The 27,821-nt window shown below is 34.0% G+C and overlaps 1 protein-coding gene across 3 annotated transcripts in view; it reads right to left on the bottom strand.

The window, feature by feature from the left end:
- Nucleotides 1-1,883: 1,883 nt before the first annotated feature.
- LOC134539696 (protein phosphatase PP2A 55 kDa regulatory subunit) overlaps nt 1,884-27,821 on the bottom strand; it is a 244,390-nt gene continuing 218,452 nt past the window's right edge. For all 3 annotated transcript variants that reach the window (XM_063381908.1, XM_063381909.1, XM_063381910.1), the window contains 9 exons: nt 23,480-23,577; nt 22,462-22,627; nt 20,438-20,550; nt 20,130-20,307; nt 18,720-18,884; nt 17,106-17,275; nt 9,869-10,084; nt 4,873-5,040; nt 1,884-3,547 (listed from right to left, as the gene is read on the bottom strand). In XM_063381908.1, coding sequence (XP_063237978.1) covers nt 4,888-5,040; nt 9,869-10,084; nt 17,106-17,275; nt 18,720-18,884; nt 20,130-20,307; nt 20,438-20,550; nt 22,462-22,627; nt 23,480-23,577 — 1,259 coding nt within the window. In that variant the 3' untranslated portion in view covers nt 1,884-3,547; nt 4,873-4,887. The remainder of the gene's footprint in view (nt 3,548-4,872; nt 5,041-9,868; nt 10,085-17,105; nt 17,276-18,719; nt 18,885-20,129; nt 20,308-20,437; nt 20,551-22,461; nt 22,628-23,479; nt 23,578-27,821) is intronic.

The following is a 27,821-nucleotide window of genomic DNA, read 5'->3' as shown; positions in this document are numbered from 1 at the left end:
AAAACGAACTGAAAATCAAGGATTCGCACATCCCTATATACTGGCAATGGCATTAGGCCTGTGCAAAGCTTTGATTAAACAAATCAAATAAAGCCCTTTTTAATATTCAATTTAACTTTGCCAGAGAATTTGCTATTAGTTTTATTTGAAGCTTCAGTCGTGATGTGAAGCTTTGCATTTGTTGCAAAGCTTTAAAACATTGGAATTCTTAAGATTCGCTCATGAAAATATTTAGTTTTTTTTGTTGTTGTTGTAATTGTTTTGCTTGAATAAAGTTGGTTACTTAAAAAAAAATAATCAAAACGTGGCACTCCACTTGCTTTTGTAAATGCTAAATGGCATCAAGTCCAAAATAATTATTTAAATATTTCACATTTGTTAATAACATCTCACAGATGAGGCCACTAGTGTTAGTGCCACCTGATGCAGACCACAGACATTGTTCATGTACATGGGCGGAGATCCTGGAGGGGAAAAGGGCGGAAGGGGTAGTACCTCCCCCCCCCAGGAAGGTAGAAGCCCTTCTCTGACGGAGACTGCACGTGCTTGCAAAATCGTGACTGTGGAACAGGTTTGATGAAAGTAGACGTCAAAACTATGTTTTATGGAAAACTTTCCGTACATTCCAAAATTTTGAGGCTTTCTGCTTATTGTATGTATACAGGCCAAAAGCCTGGCAGCATACCATATACAAGCACCCTATTCAGAGATGACATTGTATCAGTTGAAATCCACATGCAAAACTCTTGGGCCGGTTGGGACCCCTCTCAAGAATCCTTTAGATTTTCGCTGACCATGGCCATTGCCAACCGCAAGGAACTGTCCCAGCGTTTGCGAGAGTAATATCCGGAAACAACGGAAACCCTATCAGGCTGGCCACACCAGGATTTGAACCCAGCTTCAATGAAATACTATTAAGGCCAGGGTCCCCCCCTCCCCCCACATGTACCACTTTGCTTCACTCAGCCAGAGAAAGAAGAGTGGATATTATAATAATTTTATCATTAGAGCCAGATTTCACATGGATACATTTAACCCCAGACTAGACTCGACTTGCCTATGCATCGGGACAAGATTATACAGTGAATTCAGATAAAACCAAAATTAACACTGCAATCCCTACTAATTTTATAAATGCGAAAGTGTGCTTGTTGGATCTGTCCTTTCATGCAGCAACGGAGCAATGGATCGACATGATTTTTCTGCATAGACATGGGCCGGAGAGTGAAATAGGCTACTTTTTATCCCAGAAAAATGCACGGTTCCTACGAGGTGGATCTGCAGCGTAATTCTGTAAATACCTCAAGCACAAAAATTTGTCAATATATTTTTGTGAGTAACGTTCTGTTCTAGACATACTTATTGTTATTACTAATGATTTTGTTGAATAAATGAACCATGACTGTCAGTCAAAATGAGAATATTTTGGTAAACTAAGGAATATTTAAGTTTCATATTGTTGAATAATATATTATTTGTATGAATAACTACATTGTTGAATATAAAAACAATAAAACTGAAATCTACTACCAAAATTATCTTAAAATATAACCTTAAAACTTGTCCCTATGCTATGCACAATCAAACCTTTTTTAAAGATCTCATTGGCCAATAACAGTCAATTACTTTGAAGGGTTACAGATAATTCAGCAGTCACTTCATCTCTCATGCTACGGTTGTCAATGGCATGTCAAGAAAACAGTAGCCCAATCATCAACGTGGAGTAGCTGTATACATGATTCACGTTTACTTTGCTACTAAATAGATCCGTGAAATAATTGTGATTTTATTTATTACCTACTTCCCCGACGTTCAATAAAAAGGAACAAATAATTTTGGAACAACAATTTTTCATAACCAACACAAATTCACAATACACATCATTTGTTTTGTATTTAAATTTATTTGTGGCATGTCTATACTGAGTTACAAAGCAGAATTTAAACCACATTATTTTTTTCCAAATTAAACTTATCGCACAACACTTCTCGCACATAGGGTTGGCTCTTTTAAAAGAACTCAGAATTCTAAAAAAATATTAAAATATTAATTATGCACCAGCTTTGCCATCAGACAACTCTAAGTTGTTAAACAGGATGGAAATTTATAAAATAAACAGAAAACACACACTCACATATACCTCAAACATACCTAAAATCTTTTATACTGCAGTAAGTTAAGCTCACAAACGTCTGTTGCACAAAAATACAAGACTATGAAATTTCAATAGCTTCATTCTTCATTGACATTCATCAATTTAAAAACAATAATACAACAAAAATGTGTAGATGTGTAATATCGAACATTCCAAAAATTTCTTCTGAAATACCATTGAAAATTACTGAATCATATAAGCAATATTCCACTTCAGGTTTTAATGGTTATTCCCAATATAAGGATACTTTCACAACAATACTTGTATGTATTTGTGCATTTAACAGGCATCACACAGGACACTCAAGCACACAAGCAACCATCTGAGAATATCTCTGCTAGTTTGTATAATGCAGGCAATAGGTACCAACATGATCACTTTGGCTGGTGCCTGATAAATTATATAATCATAATATTCAAAGTTTACTTGTCAGAGAAAAACTCTCTTCATGCTGACAGCTGTCGAACTCCCAAATATCTTCGCTACATGCAAAAAAGTAATTTACATGAATTTTATTTACCTCCGACAGCAGATTAAAGCACTTCATTTTTAGCGGAAGCTTCCAGTTTAAAAGCACGGGACACGCATCCTAAACTTACAACCTGGAATCAACAATCACATAATGTATAGGAAGAAACTGAAAACAAAAATAACTGGCTTTTCCAACACCAGTCTCGGGCAAACAAAACTCAAGAGATGTAAATCTGGAGAGAAAAAAAAAAGTGATGTTGATAGTAAATGCATGTATAAACTTTGTGTGAAAAATGCTAGGCAACTTATTATATGAATAAATAATTAAATCCTTACTGTTTTCTGTCTTTTTCGAATAATAAACTAAAAATCAATCCTACCTGTATTTCCTTGCCAGCAACTTTTCCTTGACTAAATGTAAACTAGGCTAAATGAAATTAATTAAAGATCTTTTGAATTTCAAAAGTTGTGTCCAGGAAAAGTTGTGGAAAATATGTTCATACCTACATGTCTAAAAAACATAATCTCGATTTCTACCATCTGGAAACGAACAAAAAATATATGGCATAACGAAGCCGACACATTTCATTTTGCGATAAAATGTGTATTTGTCCGCAGAGAAACGATGCATGGCAGTTAAAGACAGTTACAATTTACCAGCGTGCCAATCACCGATACACAAAACACGCAATCCATGAACATTCGATCGTTGCACAGTTTATTTTTAACACCTCGACAGATGCCGAATCACAGACACGTTTAACAGTGCAGATTGAGGGAATCTGGCCCGTCACAACGACCCAATTTTTGTGGCTTTTGCGCGGTTGGGGCACAAAGCACGCAAGTATTTTGTCGCAAGGTCGTTGAGACGCTTTAAGGCTTGCCGAGTTGTACTAGTCAGTAGCACTTCTTCACATTTCCCTGGAAATCAAAACAATGTACATTAATTTGATTTTTACAAGGTCAATTAGTAAGGCACAAACTTACACAAGATTAAACAACCAATTCCTATCATTAAAATGCTTTTACCAACCCCACCCCCCACCCATGATTAATTTTATTGAGCAACATTTTGTGTTTTGTTACGAATTTTTGAATGTACACAACCAGTGTCAAGTTTCCAGCATGTAAGATGATGATATGAATAAAAATTATGGGTGACACAATGTTTAAAAATACACGTTTTTATGGTCCAAATCTAATTATTTACACTTTTATTTAAATATAGAACAATGATGCATGACTAAGATGTTAAAGTGTGATAATGCCAAAATATTTAGTTTAATGGCGGACATTTAAAAAAAACCTATCATAACATTTCTGATAAAATTTTGTTGAACATTGTAATGAATAACTACTACCATTATTTCTTGGAATATTCACTTTGTAATAGATATGTTTCAGTAAGTGGTGGCATACTTGTCTAGCGAACGAATGAACCAAATAAAATCTTGTCAATGTTGATTGTTGAGATCATTAGAGATGATCTCCTCAAGGGAGGAGAATGGACCATCAATGTAACGAAAGGGCGTGGTAAACGGGATGATAAAAAAAAAGTTCAACCCCACCAGGAATTAAACCCAGGTCCCCTTGTTGGGAGGCGAGTGCTCTGACCACTCAATTCTCCGTGATTCCACATTTGTTTCAGATGGGGAGAATTGTTTTGTGTCTACTGATATTATGTTTAAAATCTACAAATTAAATCACTATAAACTTTTCACACCCAGACAGGAAATTTTTGCAGGAGAAAATTATGTACATATAATACAAATTCTTTGACATATACGCCATTCCAGTTTTGCACTGTTTGTCATGGGAAACAATCATAAAAGCAAAATAATAAAAAAATTAAAATGAAAATATAAACCAACATAAACTGTCATGGGAAAAATTTATGAATGCAAAATAAGAAATCAAAACATGAACCCACAAGTTTGTTTTCTGTGGGTTTAAGTTTTCATTTTAATTTTTTTAAATTCTTATTTTGCATTAATGAATTTTTCCCATAGCAAACAGTTCAAAACTGAAATGATGTATGTTCAAGAAATGTTATCAAATCGAAATTTTCCACTGTACAAATCATTTAAAGAAAATATTGAGTATATATCTAATTATAATTGAAACAGTTTCTTAAAAGCCATCCAACTACCACTTTCCGTTTTCCTTTCCCTTCCTGTATGCACCACAGTTTTTTTTTCTACGCAAAAACAACTTCAAAAAAAAGAAGTCTTCTTCACGGCACCCACCTGGAGCGTTTGTTGCTAGAACTTGTCTTGGAAAATGAACAGATTGTTTGTAGCAGCGACTGCAATGATGTTCTCCATCGGATGCCACGCTGTGTGCAAGATTTTTTTGTTGAAGTCCAAACAATCAACACTGATCTCATCCTTCTTGCGCTTACCTCCGGTACATACCTGAGAAGATCACACACCACTAGAGATCCCTGTATCTCGGTGAGCTGAATTAAATATGCAAACATATTTGTAATTTTTTTTATTTACAATAAACAGCCCAAGAATAATTTTATGGGCAATGAAACAGGTGAACTAGGTTTTACTGTAGTAGGAGATTTTAGGCAGTGCAATTGATGATCTAAATGTTCACTTTCCATTTCAATAAGAAATTTTCTTAATGAACGACAGTAAAATGTGAATTTGAGTTAAATGAATATTCAAGTCGCTAAAAAAGGATAGCTTGGTTTATAATGTTTACATGTTATTACTATACTGGTTTGCAGTCCATAATTTTATTTTCTAAAGAAAAGCTGAATATGTACTTAGAAATACTCAGTTTTTTTTTCACATTACGCATCACATCCATTCATTCTTACAGGATGACCAGAAATATAAGGCATTCTTGGACGTACGGTAACGTCTAATACTCTAATATAACACAATCAACATTGCAAAATGAAAAATTAAAAGATATATTAAATACTAACTAATGCCCGGCATGCGTTGCAATGCCTATATGTATTTTTTTGTAATTTATTTAAGTTTGTACACACATACAAAGCATCTCTCTCTCTCTCCATCCATCTATCTCTTTATCCCTCTGTAATTCTACATATTTCTTTATGTTCATCTCTCCCTATCTCTATCTATACACACTATATCTCACTATATATAGCCATAAGTCTATATCTCTTCTGTCTATATAAATATCTATACCTCTCTCCACCACTCTCTCTCTCTCAACTCGCACGTCACCATTATTATTCAGACCATAGAAAAGAGGAACTGACATTAAGTACTTACTGGTAATTCTCCGATACTAATCGCGCACCACATTAATTTTTGCCTTATCGAAATATCACCTGAACATGGAGGTAAAAAGTAAGGGAGTTGGTGTGTACAATCTTTGCCATTTTATTACTTTAAGTCAAAATGAGAACGAACTCTAGCCCCTTTTTTATTGTTTCTGTATAAAAAATCAATTTTTGGTTATACCCTAATTTCTTGTGTTGATATTGTGTTTCTTTAGCAATATTCACTACTGATGGCATATTTACGATTATTCATAGCCAGTTCTTTTTAAGCTATTAAACAAACTTATATTAGCCTTTATACAGCTACTAGTATATCAGGTACTTTAGAATAGACAACCATTCCATAGACTAATACCTCCATGGTTTCAAAGGTCAAGCGTGCAAAATCTCATAGAGACAGGACAAACTATAAGTTATCAATGCAATGATGAAATTTTATCAAGAATAAATAAATTCTGCTTTAAGGATTGGTTTAACAGAATCTCATTTAGACAGTACGGTAACTACCATTACAAATTCCCGTCCAATACGGTCAAATGTTTAGTTTCCACCAATAATAAAATATACATTATTTTTATTTTCCAGTTTAAGATGTTGCCCATAAACTTCTGTTCCAGTATAAAACAATATTTTTTAAAGTTTAAAACCATTATTTGTTAGGATATTACCGGTTACTTATTTAATTAATAGAAATACGAAGTTGGTGTTGTGTAAAGTTTCTTTAAAAGATATTTTCAATCTTATAGTCTTGATCTGCAGTGCAATCATATTTGTTGGGTTTGATTACTGTATAGAGTGCGCTCACATAGTCCAATATCGATATTGATAGTTCGCTGGTTGCATGCAACACGTACGCTCTTGTCTCGTGCCGAGTGAACTACATTTAATAGCCCGAATTCTGTCGTGGTTAGTCTGTACTACGAATATGGCGTGACGAGATTTCACCAAGAATAATTAAATTATGCTGTAAGGTTTTGTTTTATCAAAACCTCACCTTCCCCTTGTTTTGAAGGTCAAGTGTGCAAAGTTTCAACTCCATCAGTTGAACGATGCGTGAGCGTAAAGAAGACGAACACACAAACATTCATTTTCATATACAGTGAAACCTCGTTAATATTATCCCGCTTATTACGAACGACTCGTTAATATTACCTATTACTATTACCCCGTGAAATATGCCCATTAAACACAATGAAGATTTGTTTGGTTAATACGGAATTCTCGTTATTATGTATAGCGAACAATAACAATTCCCTTCCGTATAAACAAACAGTCATGTTTACCGTTTAATACGAACCAAAGATTACCACAAAGATACGGCCCGGCCTGAGTGTCCGAAGTGTGTTTTTAACTCTTATGTTTACAAAATCACTCGTTCGTGTGTTCGATATGTTCAGAAATCACTCGCGTTTGTACAATATTCGATATATCGAACTTCACGTGGGATTGTATTTACGTTCGATTTTGTACTTCCTTTGTATACATGAATCTGTGCCGGACCAATAAAATCAAAATATATATTACGCCTAACCCGTTTAACATTTGTGTACGTTGTAATGAAAGTTTAAGTGAATTATCTCGTGAGAATTTTATTAAACTTTAGAATTTGTACGTACACACATAAAAATGGAGGCAAAACGTAAACGCAAGGAAATTGCATTGAAGACGAAAATTAAGATAATAAATTCAGTTCGTCAGGGTGAAAAAACGAAAACAGAACTTTCTGAAGAGTTTGGTATATCAAAATCAACCTTAAGTACAATTCTAAAGCAAGCAGATAAAATAGAAGAAGCAGTCAGGAAAGGTAGTAATCAAACTAAGAAAAGGATGCGCGTCGGTAAACATTCAGAATTAGAGGCCAAACTGCTGGAGTGGTTTCATCAGATGCGCGCCACCAGAGTTCCAATTTCCGGGCCTATTATCCAAGAAAAGGCTGATCAGCTGGCACTGCGACTCAGCATTGATGATTTCCATTGCAGCAACGGATGGCTTCAACGCTTCAAAGATAGGCATAATTTGGCCACAAAAACCATTTGTGGCGAATCTGCAGCTGTCGACCAAACAGCAACGAGTGACTGGCTTCAGTCAGTATAGACCATCGTAAGTAAATTTGCACCACATGATGTGTTTAATATGGATGAAACGGGGCTTTTTTACAATCTGTTGCCCAATAAAACTCTAACCGTAAAAGGTGAAAACTGCCATGGCGGTAAACACAGTAAAGTTCGTCTTACAGTTTTACTATGTTGTAATCAAGATGGCAGTACTAAACTTCGACCCTTGGTTATTGGCAAGTCTGCCAAGCCAAGATGTTTCAAAGATGTTGCAGCAAAAAACCTGCCAGTAGATTACGAGGCAAACAGTAAGGCTTGGGACACCACAAAAATTTTCCAGTTGTGGTTGTTAAAATTGGACAGGAAAATGGCGACTCTAAATCGCAAAATTTTTTTATTGTTGGACAACTGTGCTGCACATACTGCTCATGGTATGAAGTTGAAAAACATTACCTTACGCTTCTTGCTACCAAATACAAGTGTGACACAACCACTCGACCAAGGTATAATACAGTGCTTCAAAAGAAACTACAGACAGCGCTTGGTGAAATACCTTATCAGGCAGTGTGAAAAAGGAAAGACTGAGCTTCCTAGATGGTCAGTTTTGGATGCTATCCGCAGTATAGCCATGTCGTGGGACAGCATCAGCCAAAAGACAATTGTGCATTGCTTTGCAAAAAGTGGTTTTGGCCAGCAAACTGTTGAAGAACCTGATTTTGATCAACCTTTAGAGGATTGGCAAGAGTTAAAAGAACACGTGCAAGTTGATAATGACTTCAATGAGTTTGTTCATATTGATGACAGTGTGTACACCAGTGCAAGATTAACTGCAGAAGATCTTGTTGGTTCACGAGGATTACAGGAAACACCAAGGGCTGACGCTGTACAGTCACTTTGTGAGGGTGGTAGAAGTCAGGATAATGATCGTGATGACGACAATGGTGAGGTAGTGCATAAACTTCCAAGCAAAAGTGACACAATCAGTGCTTTGCGTACACTGGAAAATGTACTTGCTGCAAGTGATGTGCCAATTGACTTGATTGCAGGATTTGAGAAGATATGTTCTGCTGTAAATGATATTTACAGAGATAATTGTGTCCAGAAAAAAATTAATAATTTTTTTAAACCTATGTAAATATATCTTGCATACTTTGCATAAGAATTGCTATACACTCAACAGCAATTAACTGTACGGTAAATGTTAATCATTTTTGTCAAAACTTTGGAAACATATTAAATAAGAATACATACATACGTATATGTATACTAATTATCAGTCTGTTATAGTGTATTTTATTAAAATTGCTACTAAGTGTATTTTGTTAGTGTGCATGTCAATATCTGGCTTCTATTACAATAATAATATTCCACATTTTTAGTGCTCTGACATGTAGGAATTCAATATTTCTTATCGAGTTCTTATTATACCTATTGGCTCAAGAACCTCATTAATATGAACCTCGTTATTACAAACTGAAATATTTTTCTCCCCTTCAGGTTTGTATTAATGAGGTTTCACTGTATAACATAAGACAAAACACAACTCAAAATGACTTTAAAATTGACTAAATAAAGGCCAACCTAATTTGTGAAATAATTTTTTTAGAGATTAATGAGTCTGCAAATTTTTGAAGAGTCAAAAAGAGTTCAGTTTTTATCGCTCAAAGTTGAGTTTAAACCAGACTTTTACTTTTCAGCCGAGCGACCGCAAGTTGTGGAGGGGGAATTACGTGCTACCAGCTACTGTTGCCAACTCGAGAAATATTTTGTCTGTACTGCTGCAAATGACAAACGTCTTTAATTCTTGGACAACCCTCGTAATTTGAATTTCTTTGAGATAAAATATATTAAATTTTCCCAAAATTGTGGAAGATTTTGACAGATGAAATTCTAGATGGATAAATGTCTGTATGAACTTACTTTTCTCGGTTTGAGCACAGTTTTCGGTTTCGCGATATCTCTCGACGCCTCTAACGTTACGTCCCTCTTGGTTGTGCGGTCAAACATGCGGAAGAAGTTATTGTAGGAGCCGGTCATGATGGCAGAATCGTTGCCATTCCAACAACATTCGAACTTGTCAAAGATGCAGTCATTTTCATACAGGGAGCATAGTTTAGACCGCAGGTACTCGTGCACCTGAAAAAAACAAAACACAATTACAATTGGAATAAGACTATGAACATTTGTAGAGAACCAGAGATAGGGCAATAACTGTATGAAATGTCTTGCCTTGACACATACTAGGAGCATGCTTCTTTAACAGAGAGCTCTTTAAAGAACAATTAAGAGAGTTCTTAACTGGCCATTCTTTCAATTCTGTCAAATATAATTTTTTTTATGATCAATTAAAAATATACATGTAAATGTAAATTGTATTCCATTTCCTCTCCTGTTAATTTATACCCCCCCCCCCCCCCCCCCCAACCCACAAAATGAGGAGATTGCCAAACGGCTACACTCATGGCAATACCAGAGGTGGATTCAGAAAATAGAAGATTAAAAGAAAAATTAACTTTTTTCTTATTTAATTTGGTGTCATTGTATTATTGTTTTATTCATAATATAACTGGTCCAAACTCTTTGAGCAAGCTTGTGAACATAAAAAAAATATATGTAATATGTATAATGGATGACCAAAGAAATTCTTTTCTCCTCACTTTTTTTCCTGATATTTTTACCTACAAATATGGGAGTAATTTGTTTCTGCTGTTCTTGTCTGTTTTGATTCATAATCATGATTTCTGCTCTTCTAGAGTTTAAAGAAACACATGTTACAAATTCTTATTTTCATTAACAACCATTGCCCAGCTAGAAGTATGTCGATGTTGCAGTAGCAGTGATGTTACAAATGTAAGCAAATGGTCACCGTATTATTTAACTTCTCACGGTTTTCCATCTCATAGGCAGCTGCACTTCCCTTATCAGAAAAGAGAACAAATGCTTCTTTGTACACTGTTAAACAAAACAGCAAAACTGCCAACTTTCAGCATAAAAAGAACTAAATGAAGTTTACCCAAATATTAAGACTTAACCAAATAATTAACGCTCACATACAGTAGTGAGCCAGTCCATTTATTATATCATTAAAAAAATACAGAGGTTGCAAAAAATTTAATTTTTAAAAAGGTAAATTAATTTGCACAATTTATATTTATATTCAGTAATTTACACAAGGTTCACGTTCATATTACATGAGCTAAACGAAAAAGATTTATCATATGAAAACCTTTCCAGGCAGGCCCGGCAAAGGAGTGAGGGAACACACCTTTAAAAATACCTTGGTCCAGCCAAATGCAGTTAGAACACAACTCCTTGTAAGAGCCTCCGTCAGTTATAAAAAGTTCTCAGCGGGACATGTTAGCACAGGTACCATAGTGTCCAGGCAAACACAAACCAATTTTCTCAACTTCTACAGGTCTTTTATAGTTTTTCCCTGATCCAAACATCTAATATTTCTACAGAAAACCAACAATGCTAATTTTTGCAGTACACCCGCTCCTCGAAGTAACACTCTAATTCGTTCCAGGAAAACAGAGCATTAATAAAATACTTTTGATTTCCCATAAGCGTGTATGTTAATCAAAATAATTTTTCCTATTTGCGTACCTGCTGACTACCATTTTAATCAAGATATTGCTTGCATCAAAATTAATTTACAGCACAAAATATATGTCTAAATACATTTGAAGTTTATTTAAACAAATGTTGAATAACATTTTGAGATTAAACAAACTAAAATTAAATATAAAATATTCACGCATCACATTGTTTACATAATAGGGCTTGGGCATAACATTCCTAAGTACACATTAACAACATATCCAAGTTACAAAATAATATTATTTAATATAGGAGATACACTTCAGTTATAATAACTTAAAAAGCATAATTTAAACATTTTCTTAATTATAAAGATTATTTAACCTGTTAACATCATTTCCGACTTTGATGTTAACTAAATGTGTATCTGCCATGATTTACCTACCACTAGCGCATCTTAGCACACTCAAGGTAAAGCTTTACTCTCCAGAACTGCTGCTGATATGCGAGATGACGTAAAATAAACATTGGCTGAACACACAGGCGGAGATAAATACGCAATATAGGAAGCAAATTGCTATTGAGGAAAGAGCAAAATATTGTTTGTTATTCGTCACACTATTGACTTGTTACATTATATTCAAGGCTACACAAGTGCCATTGCCACTGTGCATGCACAGAAAAGAAAACAGTGCTACTTTGAATCTATGACAACGCTACTTCAAATCCTGCTGTAATCTATTGGCGCTGTTACTTCAAAACCGCGCTAATTGAATGGCGTTACTTCAAGGGGTGGGTGTACTTACTAACACTGCCATAGTCATTACTTATTTATGTATTCTTAAACGCTATGACAAAATTGTTTCATAATAATAAAAAATCTGAAAACTATTACATCCAGGATGGAGCTAGCTCTCACGTGCCACAAGATTCCATTCTGCTCAAAAATACTTGACACACTGGTACTGCAACAAAGACCGAAGCCAAACACAATATGCATGGCACAGTTAATGGGCTAGCAATAAATGATTAAGTATCAGTCTAAACATTTAATTTAAATTCATTGAAAATTAATATACATTTCAGTGATTTTTACACAAATTTAAAACTCTCAGATTGTTCCAGGTTTTACCCATTTTCCCTGGGTACCTCTGCTACTAAAATGATTAACAGTAAAAAAACTGCTGCCTTGTGGTGGATTTTAACATGAATTAAATTTTTTAATACATTTCTCTTTCTTCCACCCAATATTTTTCCTGCGGTATAATGGCAAATGTAACATGATCCAGCATTTTTAGCCTCTACAGCACAATGATATACATGGATGAACATTTATGTGCGTATTACATTTCCATGAAGAAAATAATACAACTTTAAAATGAATTATAAAAGGACTTTATCTTTAAAATATTATACATTACATTTTTCACAATCTGAACACAGCGCCAAAAATTGATAATATTTTTGTCTGGCTGCTGATGAACAACGAAAATAACATGTTTAGATGTGTTTTTTTTTTTTTGTCATTAGAGATTAACATCAGAATCACAGGGTAATTGAAGTGAGTAGGTACAGAGTTTAACGTGTGCAACGTATGTAATTGCTCGATGGCACGGGATATTAAAAAATTTTTGAATTGAAACGTCTTTACAGTTGGTTACATGGCAGCACATGATTTTGTATACTTTCCAATACTTTGGTAAACGTTTACATATTTTCTCATACTTTTGCATAACTTTGCATATTCTTTCATACTTTCTAGTACTTTTGCACAGGTACGCTTGCATATTTTCACAAATCATAATTTTCAACTCTAAACTCAGAACTCTGAGAAGATCAGGTGATAGCATTAGAATTGTGACAATCTTTAAAGATATTTCCAATAGGATTATGTATTATATTTTAGGTATCATAAACACAACTGAAGACATGGACAAACACTAGAAAATAAAGGCCTATTTTCAATGCTTGATTATGCTTATTTCAAATACATAATAGCGTACCCTAAAAATTTCCACTCTTATCTGTGGCGTTTCACTTCTAATGTGCATGGTGACCATGCAACCATGAATTTTAAAACTTAAAGTTTTCATCTAGATCTCACACTTAAATGGCCAGTGTTACTACATCATGGCTTCTGGGTTGCAGCCACATCTTGTGGTTGATGATATATCCGACATTTCAGGGCGATTTGTTGCAGCCATTTCCAAGGACAATTAGCAGCTTCGGCCTGGTGTTCGGGCGCAGTATTTACATAGGGGTTGATCGCAGCTGAGCTGTGATTGGTCCCTGGGGTAGGGAGGCCCTGAGTGGAGGAAGGTCTGGCCAATCAGACCGATTGGTAGACAGGTAGATGCCACAAGCTGGACTTTTTCTAATTCTTTAATGATGACTGTTTATGATTTTTGTAAAACATTACTTCATTTGTAGCCATCTTCTCTGTTGATGCTATTTGGAAATGTTCTGATTTTTAAGGCTTCTCTGATTAATCTTTGATTGTAGTTGGCAATATTTACAATGTGTTGGGCTTGGTCGAAGTGGACTGGATGTCCTGTTTCAGTGTAGTGATGTGTTATGGCTAGAGACAAGATTTAATGATTTTATTTTCAGGTCAATTTAATTTGTAAAAACCGAAGATTTATTATTATTATTTATATTTTTTTATATGTGTTTATTAAAAAAAAGATAATATTACTGAAAAATTACGATACTTAAATGTTCCATGATACTAATTTCCCCACAACACTCATTTTGAATGATACACAATGTATTTTTTATTATTAATTATTTATAACTTTTCAGAACAAATAAAATGAATATGTTGAGTACTTCTGTGATTGAAAAATGTACTAAGGTCACAATTTAAAAATAAGTAACTAGTAACAGTTTAAAATTATAAAAATTAAAACTTTTTACAATATTTTTTTATTTAATTTTGGCACAAATGTCATGCTAAATAATTTGTCACCACCAAATTTAATGTTTAAAAGATTAGGTATTTGTCATAAGAGTTAAGGTTTGAATTCAAATGCTGATTAGTTTTTTTAAAATTGTTTTTGATACTTTTTGGATTTTAATTTCAGTGTTATATGGCACACTGACATGTTTTTTTTGGTGTTATTTTTGTTTTATCACAATTCAACATATAATACCTTCCCTAGCTATGACCAAGTGGTTTCTGTTGTATTTGCTGTCTGCTAAATGTTCTTTCAGGCGAGTAGAGATCCTTCCGACAGTTGGTCTTGCTGTGGGGAGCAGGGAACTATAACTCCTGGGAGGTAACTACACAGTTCTTTGACTTTCACAGTGCCCAGTTAACTGACTGACATCTGCACTGTTTCGATGTTACGTTCTTGTAGAACTTTGGATATTCTTTCTGTAATCCCCCTTGATGTATGGCAGTGCTGCGAATGATCTTTGTGGTCCAGGTACTCAGTGTTACCCTCTGAGTTTTCTGTTCAACTCTGGACATTTCTTTCTCTGCGTAGTATTAGCTATCAAGATACATTTTGACATGTTGCAGTTTCTCTTTTGTACTGGATTCGTGGCATATGATCTGTACTTTGTTGAACAGTGTGGAGACTACCGATTCATTGTGAACTGGAGGATGGTGGGAACTTGCATTTAGGTATCTTGTCAGTGCAAGCAGGTTTCCTGTGTACTTTGTGTTTTAATATACTGCCACTTCTACCGATAGGAAGATCCACGAACACCAATTCTCAATGGTTAATTATTAGACAGAGGTGTTTTCGGTGAAAAAATTTGCACAATTTCGTTACTTTTTACGAGATGATTACGGTATATTTTTCGCTATTTCATCAGTAGTTTCGTCAAATTTTTTGTTGATTTCAAAACTGCAACATGAGGTTTATAAATATAAGTTCTACATGAATGTGTTTAATATGTCATTTAAGAGTAGAACTACACAGTTTCATACATAACTTTACCAAATATTTGCACAGAACAAGCAACAATTCAACAACTATGCAGAGCATTTCCATATTCTACTGGCAGATGGCAAGTTCCCAGCGCCTTAAATTTAAAAAAAAAAAAAAGTGGTGGATAAATAAAATGTTTTGTTAAATTTTTACTGTAACATAATTAAATGCAACTCTCTCTTATACAAACCACAAAAATAAATACTTTTCTAGACCTATGTATGCCTTTTAAACTCTGTAACCTGTAAGGCCTACCACAATTCCGAGTAGGATAATTCACAAGATATTATTGCACAATTTATAAAAACTTTTTTGTCTGCAATGTTCAGGTTTTACAAAATGCATATATTTATTAGGCCTAAACATGTTACAAAGCACAGTACTGGAAACTGTTTTAAAAAATTTACTGACAAAAGAAAAGCTCAAGTCTTAACCTAAAAACAAATAAGTTACGTCTATATTTACCTGTGGCTAGGTTATATCAACTTTTCCAATAAGTGCTGTAAAAACATGACTTGCAGCTATATGAATATTTCAAGAGTAGGTAGGCCTAACAAAATTTATTTTCGTAACGTTCTGTTTATCTGCTTAAGAATTCACAAAACTGTCAAAATATTGTACGCCCTACCTGCAATGCACTTGTGCATCCATTGACGAAGTTTCGGGTCATCCAGTTTTTAAATCGGGATGTTCGCTTCGATAAAAGCTCGAGTTGTTGACATAATGATCTCATTCTTGTCAAATTTTGCTTTTTTTGCCGTCAACAAGGCTGATTCCAGCGAAACTCGCCTTTTTGCACCGGATTGTTGACTTTTCTTGTTTTGTTATGCGAGGCACTGTTTTTTATGTGTTTCAAGCACGTGTCTTTTCATTGCCACTCTATTCTAACGTTGCAGTACTTGCACATGAGAATTTTTTGCACTTTGTCAGACATAGAACCCTTCACTCGCAAACTCCGCTGCTCTGTCAAATACTGTCACAACCATTTTAAAATCAACGTTTTACAAAAAGAAACAGAGCAAAAACGTTTGATTACATCCACGCCATTTTAACAAACTATGGCGAGTGGCGACTCTGGCGAGGCGATAGTGCGACACAAATACGACTTCCTAGACTATTGAAAGTCGTTAACAATCGATTATAATCAACTACTGTTATCGAGTCATCAAAATACGGACGTTTAGCTATTTTCAATGTGTTTTTTCTTAATTTTTTTCGTGATTTCTCTAAGTAATTGATAATTTCACATTTTTTTAAGTTTGTGTATATTAATTTCACTAATATTTCGCGCATCGCGAAAAACATTTGTCTCTATTAATCATCCTTGAAGATGGCTACAAAGCATACCAAAACATCGGGCACATCATCAACTACAAGGAAATGGCCTCAACTGAGAAGCCAAGAGGTAGTTACTTAAGTCTTTATGTTGTCTTCTTTTAATGATGCATGCTAAAAAAAAATAGAAAACCAATTTCAGTGTATACTAAATCTTCAACGAATGAGTCCCAAATGGCTGGTTATCAGTGAAATTATTAATGAAATAAACAATTTTTTTTGTGTAACTTGTGATTACTGTTTCAATAAAAATAATAAACTTGGAACATTCCTTAATTCCCACTTTCCTAAGGTTTAGCAAAAAAAAAGAAGAAAAAGTAACATTAAAAAAACTGTGTACTCACTGGATAGGATTCAATAGGTTTCGTCTCCATGTGGAGGTCCCACACTTTGACGGATAGATAATCTCTCGAGATCATGTATCTCCCAGAGTTGGAAAGTTTGACATCGGATATACTAGAAATGATTTCCGAAAAGAAGCTTCTGTTGGTGGGGTCCTCCGGCTCCTCAAACACTACAACACACGACACAACACAACATACAGCACACTCACAACACAGCCAACACAGTGAAAGGTCTGTGATCATGCATATTGGAAATTTTGCGGGAATATTGAATAAAATCAATACTGCTTTAACACAAATAAAAAAGATTAATATAACGTAATATGGTATTCAAAACAAGTTGTATTAAGCAATTATATAGTAATAAAAATACAGGTGAGCATCTGTCTTCTTCAAAAAATAACCATGAAAATGTACCGATGAAAAGTGACATTTAACCTACTATAAAAAACTGTACCCAAATGAAAAAAGTCAATACTAAAAACTGTGACTCGGTTACGAATGGCAACAGTTGGAATCCACATAAAAAAAAAATTATTTAAGTCTTTTAGTACTCGCCAGTGATGTCTAACATTTAACATCGGGCACAAGTGAATTCATGTATTCTCTTGTTGCAAATATACTCATAATACGAAACTCAGGCCTCTGACAAATTTAACGTGGAACTCTTTAAAATAATGCAGTGTGTGGCCAGAAGTGTCTAAATTTCTGTTCACTCTCTCCCAAAATGTATAAAAATATGCAATAAAGAACAATTCTCTAGCAATTTCCAGGCCAAAGATAAAGAAAATTTTGATTACTGCTCTGTTGGAAAGCTCCAAGATCTTTCCTCGGCCAATTCTGCATGATATGCAAGTGCATTGGCTGGCCGATTCAAAGTGTATGGTTTGGTGATTCAAGCAATTAAGTGTCGGCAACGACTTGAATCTCGAGGTGAACAGAAGACTGTTCGGCTGGCAAGGGAGGCTTAGTGGCTGAGGAGGCGTCAGCAACGTGATGCAGAAGTAGGTTGTCGTAGTAACAGAATTTGTGGGCAGTGGTGCGCGTACAAGGACCAATAAGAGACTTGAGTTACTGTTGAGTCAGGTTACACAGACCTATGTAAATACATCATACGATAATTAGGTAAACATTTTTTTGACGAACTTTAAATTTATCATTATAACCACAAAGTTATTTTGTACTACATTAACAAGATAGTGAAAAAGACATGTACATATTAGTGAATATATAGAGTTGTGTACTATCCTTCTAACCTGCTATCTCCCAATGTTAAAATAATATGCTTTCTTATTTTTTATACTAACCAGGAAAGGCAGTGGTTCAAGGAAAAAAATATTACATGTATCCATTAATTATTCTTGGTGCTGGTATCATTTACGTCCTTTAAAATAGTATTACCAAAATTTTCCTTCGTAACATTTAGGACACAGAGTCAGAATGCATACTTTTTTCCTTGAACTAACAACACGGCTATGAGAAACTGTTGAGCTCTACTAGGTAGGTGCATTACTTGCACACAAAGCTGCACTCGTAAACTGAAGTAGTTGAGATAGGATAGGAAAACCACAGCTCATTACAAAATAAAAAAAAGACGATTAATTACATACTTACGTTTTGCGTGCCTGTCGCAAAGTGCAGCCGCCCGCATGTCGCACAACCTAATTGTACCCTTACTACTACTATATACAAACAAGTTGCACTCCACGGGATGGAATTCCGCAGCAGTTATCACCTCCGTGAGTTCTTCCATGTTCGTGGGCTTAATGTCCACGATATCTGAGAACCGCGTTAAGGAAAAGAAGAAGAAAGAAGAGCACCAAAAACTTATTAGTTGACATACATTAATTTCGAAAATCAGGTAGTCAACTGCAATTTTCACAAACTATAAACAAGAACATGCACAATCTGAAAAGTAGCAGAGACAATATACTCCAGGATGGACTAAAATTATGCATTGCACAGTAGAGTTGCAATAATGATCCTAGTGAGTGTTAATCCAGCAACTAAATACAATTATCTGCTCACATAATTTTAATAAATACTTAATGATCGAACTGAACAAAACAAGTTTTGTGTTAACATTTGATTAACTATACTCACGAGTAAGAGATCATAAAGAATTTTTGAATTATAATTGTTTAACCTAAACTATACCTCATTAATAAAAACATTGTAAATACAAAACTCTCATTTGTACAAAGTGTTATCACAGTCCCTACAAATTTCATAGGAGTTAAAAGTGCTAAGTAATTTTTTTAATAATAATATGTAATTCTAAGTGTTTTTTTTCCAAAGGTAAATCATTATATGTAGTAAAGGATGGTTAAAACCAATATCCCATAATAATGTAAAAAAGCAATGTGAACTATCAACTAAAATAATACTGATGCCATTGTTTGGATCAGTGTAAGTTGGGGGGAAAACTTGGATATTAAATGTTCTTCCAAAATGATGGTATGTCTTTTAGTAGATAATTTCTAACATTTGCTTTATTGTTCTGTCTTAAATTCTTTTAAAAAGTATAGTACAGTACAAAATATTAATTTAGCTACAGGTGTAGCTATCATAAAATTATGTTTTTAAATCTTTAAAAAAAAAAAGAACATTTGGTGTTGTATAAAATTGTGAGCAATTTTTCTTGAAATACATTTTTTTAAGGTATCATGCAAGTGCTAAATGAGAAAAATATTTTTTTATTATTTGAATTTGATTAAATGTTATATAAAAACTATGATTAAATTTTGTAATAGCTATTATTGCAAAATTAAAAAATTATGGTCCCTTCAGGTTTGTATTAGTGAGGTGACTGTAGATATTAAATTTCTGACCATAATTTCTTAAGTTTTAAAATACACTGCAAAATGTTTGGAACTATTTTCTAAGCAGTAACTAACTGTACAGGGTCATTGTCTGGTGCATAATAAATGTTCACTTGCTAGACATTTGCACCTGCTATCATGACAATAATTAAAAAAATATATATTTTGCAAGCCGTGCCAGACACTGTGCATGTAAGGATACTGAAACTCTGATCAGTAATTTCTAAATGCCACAGATTAATCCTCAGGTCATCTGCAGACAGGTAAGTTTCTTGATCAGAGTTAACACTAATGGAGTTTATGTGGTATGTGTGCGCATTGGCAAATATTCTTCTCGGAGATGCTTCCACCATCAGATCCATTGGCTTTATTATCGGAACCTACAACATAAATTTAAAAAAAGCAATAAAAACTTACTCCCATCAATATTCCCAACATGACTTTTTTTTTTTAAATCCAAACAAGCAAATCATTATATCAGAAAAATCCCAAGAGTTTCGTCACACTTACTCTTAAGGCTGTGATGCAGGCTGGGTCTCGGATCTGACCATTTTCCTCCTTAGTATTGTAGCCTTCAACCCGTTTGTCTCTTTCAGATACTTTCCACAACTTTATAGTCTTGTCTATGAGGAAAAACACAAATATAACAATATGTGAGTGAGTCTATCAGTACTCGCAAGTCGCAAGTGACGTGTAAACATCTACCCTCAGTAACGAGCAAATTCATGTGTTATGCTCTCAGACACAAAATTAAACGTATAATTCATTAAAATAATGTCAAGCGTGATAAATATATATGCAAATTGTGTTTTAACTACATTTCTGGATGCAAATCACACATAGTTTCAGCACCAATCGCTAGAATTCGCTGCCGGAGCAGCTACCTCGCGTATCGACTGATTCCATTTGCAGACAGAAATTTTAAACTATATAATGAAATGGCTCCATAAAAAAAAAAAGAAAAAACTTGAAAAAATATTATACTCTGGCTTTGGACCCAATTTTCAACAAGGAATTTTATTAAAATAGGTACTACCCATCTTGTTAAAATTCACTAAACAGTTAATTCTATAAAGCTTCCCTTTGTCTCTATGAGCTTTGGATCACGCCATCCGCCACAGATGGCAGCACCATGGTTACACATTTCCATTCCACGGGACTTCCATTCCATTTACAAAATTACTCCTAAAAATGCTTTATACCGAGAGCTTAGATGTTTACACATTAATAATTCCAAAAGTCATTTACTGTGCAATTTATTTATTATAGGACATACAGAACATGCATAACTGAGCAATTATTCAACTGGAAATGGAAAATATTTTTTTGGAGTTGAAAATAAGTCTGCCCATGAGAGACTAAATCTTTGCAAGGCATATTTTTTTTTTGCAATAGTAGTTTTAGTATGGAGAATTTCTCAATGCTGTCTTCATAAAACAGAATATTTCAGTCTTGCTTTATTTTTATAAATTATGTTTTGTAGCACTTATTCCACCAAAATTGTGCAATGCTGTCATGCTGCATTTTTACAATACATTAAATCGGCAAGCATTTGTAGTTTTAAAAATATTCTATAAAATATGCACAATCAAACTAATTAAATTAATTTTTCTTATCTATACACTTGGGTACAAACTTTGTATGGAAATAATAACATTCATTGAGTTTCAAAACTTTAAAAGATTACCTTTTTTTGTGATTTTAAGTAAGTTTGGGTAAAATGCTGCAGAATTTTGTGATATAGTTGGATTTTCGTGCTATATGGTGTTTTAACTTGCATTTCAATGTAATTTAGGGATATTGCAAATAACCACATAATCTGCTCCCTATCTATTATGTTAGGTACAGACAACAAATACACACAACCTACCATGCAATAACAAATAAATGGTTTTCACACACAACACCTCACACACACACAACACCTCACACACAACTCCACACACACAGAGATTCACATATACACTATCCAAAATTATGATCGTAGTCATTTATGAATTGTGTGTAAAAATGTTCAACCCAACAAAAGGAATTTTCTTTATTAGCAGTTTATCATCTATTCTGCACAGTAGAATCAAAATTATTCTCTCATTCTCTCTCTCTCTCTCTCTCTCTCTGTCACTGTGTCTGTGTGCGTGCGTGCGCGCACACGCGTGCAGTCATTTTAGCATAGCTTCAGTCATAAGCACTGTAATTTTTTTTTTCTTTTTCATGTCATAAAATTGTTAAGATGACAACTTCTGTGATTTATGACTTAAGAATTACGCAACAAATTTTTTTCCAAGATATAGTTAATACACATTACTCTCTAAATGCAAAAAGTCATGAATGATTTGAGAGCAAAATTCAAACAACATAAAGTTTTTGGTGTTAGTTAAAAATACTTAACATTATCAACAAAAAGAAAAGGTAAGATCATGACTTAACAATTAAGCCATCACACATGACACAAGAATGTATTTTAGAATAATTGACTAGTGCACGTTTGAGGAGAGGGGGCAAAATATGTAGTTTGTGTAATAGTACATTCATACCATTTGTGGAAAGAAGAAAATGTGCTTGATTTTTTCTCTTTAACCACCTAATTTTATTTATTTTTTCTTCTATCTCCAAACTTTTGAGGTAGTCAAACTCTGGCTCGTGGCTCTGGAAAGTGCTGTAAACGTTGTACTCCCCTCGCCTCGGGATGCAGTTTTTACTCTGGAAACAAAACAAAGCTGCGTCCCGAAAAACAAACTTCACAGAAAAAAATAATCAGTAAAGTGGGCGTTAAATGCCTTGTGAGCTGAGGTCCCTAGTTCGATGGAAAAGCGTCATTCATAACCATCTGGCACAGAAAAATAGTACGCGGAGGTCTATGGAAACAGCTCACAAGACTTTTGGTGTGCACCGTAGTAAAATCAAGTGTGTTTTACAGCCACACTCAAAATTTGCACTCCTAAAATACGCCTTGTTCAAGTTTCCGTGAGTCACGAGTTAATAATTTGACAAAGAAAAAATATATATTTTTTTGCCAAAAAACATATCTAATCAAATTTTCACCATCATATTCAAGTTTTTTTTTTTTTTTTTTTTGCTTATTTGACATTACTTGACACAACCTTGAAGTAATACAAAAATGGTAGTAATTATTTAGTGAAAGTACATGTCAGCAATATTATACTTATATTATTTATCTGGTAGTTTACAAGTTTTGTACTTCCCCCTTCCCTCACAAAAGGGAAGATTCCAATAGCTTGAAGAAAGAAAAAAACTATGCCTATCTTCATTAGGTTATATTCCCTAAAAAAAAAATTTTTTTACAGCTACAATAATAGTGATGCTTATTTTCAACATATCCTGTAGCAAACATAAATGGTTACAAACTATTCTATTATTCCCAAAACACAACACTCTACCTCAGTTCCACCCCTACCGGCAATGCAGCATATGAGTCTGAACAAAATCATTAATTGCACAGATAAAATTGAAACAATGGAAACCTCATGATGGTTTAATCCATACCACGGGATAAAATTCATTTCAGAGCAATGGCGGATCGAAAACACTCACAATCGGGTCCCTCTGGAAGATGACGACCCTTCCTCCCTTGTCTCCCGTAGCGAGCATGTCTCCATCATGGTTGAACTCCACGCAAGATATGATGTCAGCTACAACACAAAAAAATGTGAATCACTTCAGTTCACTAGCTAGATGAATCTAGAAGGAAATGTAATGTCTCATACAGATTGCGAACAAGGAAATTAACGCAAAATAATCCACACATTTTATTTATTACAATAAATAGTTACGCAATAAACCCCTCCTGACAATTTCTTCAAAGCCAACATAATAAACAAGGATCCTACACTCTTACTTCAGCTCATTTCCCTGAGTTTTCCCTGTTCCACACGACATTTTTCTCCTGGCTCATCGGTATATATGTAAAAATAACAGATAACTACAATAATAATTACTATCATAACATATTTCGACAAACATACACATCCTGAAAATTTAACTATTAAAATGTTTCCCTGCACAATATACAATTTGTACTGTAACTATTTTGATTTAAACTACGTAACCAATACTGCCAGTCCGATAAAGATAATGAATACATTTGATCAAACTTTGAAATGATACATTATTGTTAGTAAACTCATTACAAAGAAAGTTGTTTGTATCTCTTACCCTCAATGTTAGTGAAAATCGAATATGGATTACTAACAGTAATTTAGGGCGCGGTTACACGGTAGTCGGAAACTTCTTCAGGTGAACATGTTCAGCTGTTGAGAGCGGTTACACACAGTCTGAACATGTTTCGTTCGAGGCCATTTCCCATTTAACTTAAACAGGTTGGCAAAGTAGTTCAGATCGACATATCTTCTACATTAGCCTCTGATTGGCTGTTTAGAATATAAACAGTCCTTTGCAGAAATTCAAGATGGAAAGTGTTCCTGGCACAAGTTCGAGTAATATTTTGCCGAATGCAACAAAAAAAAAATCAACAGGTAATTATATATATATATTTTTTAAATTTATCCTGACCTTAATTTTCTTAAAACTGAGATAGGTACTCTCGCTCAAAAAATTATATAAAAAATAAGTTTAAGAAATTTTACTGTGCATGTTGTTTGAATTCCCGATTTGTAAAAAAAAATATTGAGCAATATGAAAACACATTCCATTTCTGCTGATAATATTGTATAAACAAGTGAGAAAATTCTGCGTTTTCTGGATACAAAATAGAGAAGATCAACAACAGTCATTCGTTGACAGTAGACAATCGGTTTTAGAGCTGAACACACTTTTCAGCAACTACCGTGTAACCGTACACTTTCGCGTTTGTAAACGTGTTTACTTAAACATGTTCACCTGAAGTAGTTCAGGGTGCCGTGTAACCGCGCCCTTAATCATTAAAATACACTTGGTTTTAAGACATTAAGATACTGCATAGCATGAAAAATTAATGATACTGTTTTGTTCTTAGATACTGACCATTTCTCTGGTTTTCAAGACACTTTTTTCAATTAGGGTTCGCAATTTCGACATGGGGTCATTAGAGACCATGAAGGGTGCTGATTAGCAACAAGATTACATGTTGAATTGAGATAAAACCAAAATAATACAGAAAGGCATGTAAATAGGCCTACATCATATAACACCGAAATTAAAATTAATACACCAAAAAGCACCAAAATGCAACTAAAATCATGAAGCCTATCAGCATTTTCAAACAAAACTTAACTCTAATATCAAATACTTCATAATTTTAAATATTAACCACTGCATAGTTTGTCAGTCTTGAAAGTGTCACAGTTTACCTACAGAATGGTAACAGGTGTACTCTTTGGCATGTCCAACATTAGTCACTGCCATTTTATTATTATTTCCCCCCCCCCCCCCCCAACATAAAGCTACAGCTTTGCAGAACAAGCTCCTGTACAACATATTATATAACTCGACAGAGCATAAGACCTAGCCTTGAACACTTGTCAGAGACATTGCTTGCGAAATAATTATTACAACATCTGCAGTTACTTCTTGCTGGAGGGACCGGTTGAGACCAAATTTAAAAAAATCAATGTTGTCCTTTTCTCGTACATCTCAACTGAAAATTGAACGTCCAAAAGCGGACTTAAGGAGCAGCATCCACGACAAACCTAGTGTTCCAGGAGCAACAAACCTGTTCAACCAAACATTTTTTTCCATCTCAAAGGGAGAGCCCGGTCGTTCTGAGCCACCCTTCGACGGTGTCTCGTCACGAAGCCAGTGTGTGCCACCCTAGCCCACAAGTCCTCTTGAGTCATTCCCAGGAAACTGCGAGTTTCCCGCAACTGACAGTCTCTCTACAGTGCCCATAAACAGCTCTCCCCCAGAACGCCTGATGTTTCAATACTGTACGTGTCGTAACACATCAGCAGCCTAAATGTCTACTAATGTTGAAACGCATAAGAGTTAAGTGTTAGCAGATCGACAACCAACAGCGCGGAACAGTGGGTAACAGTTGACTACAGGAAAAGAGAGCAACGTCATTAATGTTCATCTGCAGCCATAATTTAAAAAAAAGGGCACCATAAAAAAAGTAATATGACCTTAGGGCATAAAAGGCATTCAGCTATGGCCTATGGGGTAACTGTTATTTTATATACTCCACTGAAAAATCAAATAAACCATTTTTTACTTTTCCATAATCATCAATACTATTTACATGGGACGCATAGTGATATTACAAGCAGTTTCTCAGTGTGTATATTATATTTCAGGCAGGCATTGTTTGCATACTTTTTGTCATATTTACATTATTCTGATCACATTGTGTCAGTGATGACGTTGTACATATGTTGCCATTTGGCTAGAATGCTTGATACTATGTAGTTCATGTATTCATTGTACGTATGTTTAAATGTTTTTTGTGCAAATGTTTTAAGCATTTTTTTATTTACATAATTTAACAGTTTTTCTAAATAACTGGAGTTTTTTCCAGGCACACTTGGGTCATAGGTAAGCATACATTCCATGAATCTTAGGTTCCTGCTTTATTATCTATGACTGTTCTGTGAAATGTAAAAGCAATTGTTCATTTTTATATTTACTTTTGTTTGCAAATCTCTGTCTTTTTGAAAACAGCCTAGGCTAAGATATATTCCTAAGGATCTGGAGAACCACACAATCAAGTTTCAGCTAAAATAAAGTAAACAGTAGGGTGGCGACAACAGGATAAGGGACATCTCTCGTGGAAAACAGTCCCACTAAATCAAATCACAAATTTAAGTCACTTTATAAAAAAGTAACATTGAAGAAAAGATAGACAATAGAACAGTTTGAAATGTAGTCAAAGTATACCATTCAATGCATCATCTTTGTTTTCACAATAACAAAGAAGGCTATTGTGAAAAATACATTTAAATAATTAAAAACATATAAAAAATGTTTAAGTTTACATAACTAAGGTTAACTCAGCTTTACAGATACCTTATATACCGTGTGGTTTAAATACTTCCACAGTTGGCATAATTGCTTCCAACTAATAAACAAAAGTAAAATTAGTTTAAATCATATTTTTAGCCATCCAATAAAACTGTAAACTATCAGTAAACTACTTATAGTATTGCGATTACACTTTATAGAATTATTTTTTTAAAAAAAATGTCAAGAACTAAAAATTGATTGCATTTTCAAATGACATACAAACATTTTGTCTAATCAACCATCTACACTTTCTTAAAGTATTTTAAATGTAGTTTGATTATTCTCTAATTTCTCCGATACACAAGTCTATGAAAGACTACATGGACACCAACATGTTCAACATTTAATTTCTAGTTCCCGAAGAACATTAGCTTTAATTAAATATGTCACATGTTATGCTACAAAAACTGATTCTATCCTCTCACTTTATTTAGCATTAATTAGGTCAAAACTAGAATACTGTTCAGTAATTTGGAACAACATCAATATGTGCGATAATATGAAAATCGAAAATATAGAGAATAAATTAATAAATATTATTAATCAAAAACATCTTCTTCTACCCAATCTGATATCTCTCTCAAGTCGAAGAGAATTACTTGACTCTATTTTCATTAAAAACTGTTATACTAACAAATTAAACTGTAAATATATACTTGACAACACTGGTTTAAGAGTACCTCCTTTCAACAGACGTTTAACTTCCACTTTATGTACAGTTAACAGAAATAATGATCTTATCTTTAGGCTAATAACCAATTTTAATAAATTTGATAAAGTCTTTAATTATTTTCCTTAGTTCTTAATGATCATGTGTGTTTTAGTTCTATATTGTCTAAATTGTAACGTTTGAATTTTGTTTTATTGTCTTTTGTTATGTGTGTTTTGTTTTTAAATGTACTATATTGTATTGTTTTGTTTTTCATTTATGTTTTTTTAT

The sequence above is a fragment of the Bacillus rossius genome, chromosome 15 (assembly GCF_032445375.1).
Source record: "Bacillus rossius redtenbacheri isolate Brsri chromosome 15, Brsri_v3, whole genome shotgun sequence".
Lineage (NCBI taxonomy): Eukaryota > Metazoa > Arthropoda > Insecta > Phasmatodea > Bacillidae > Bacillus > Bacillus rossius.
This window is presented reverse-complemented; position numbering and strand designations above follow the sequence as displayed.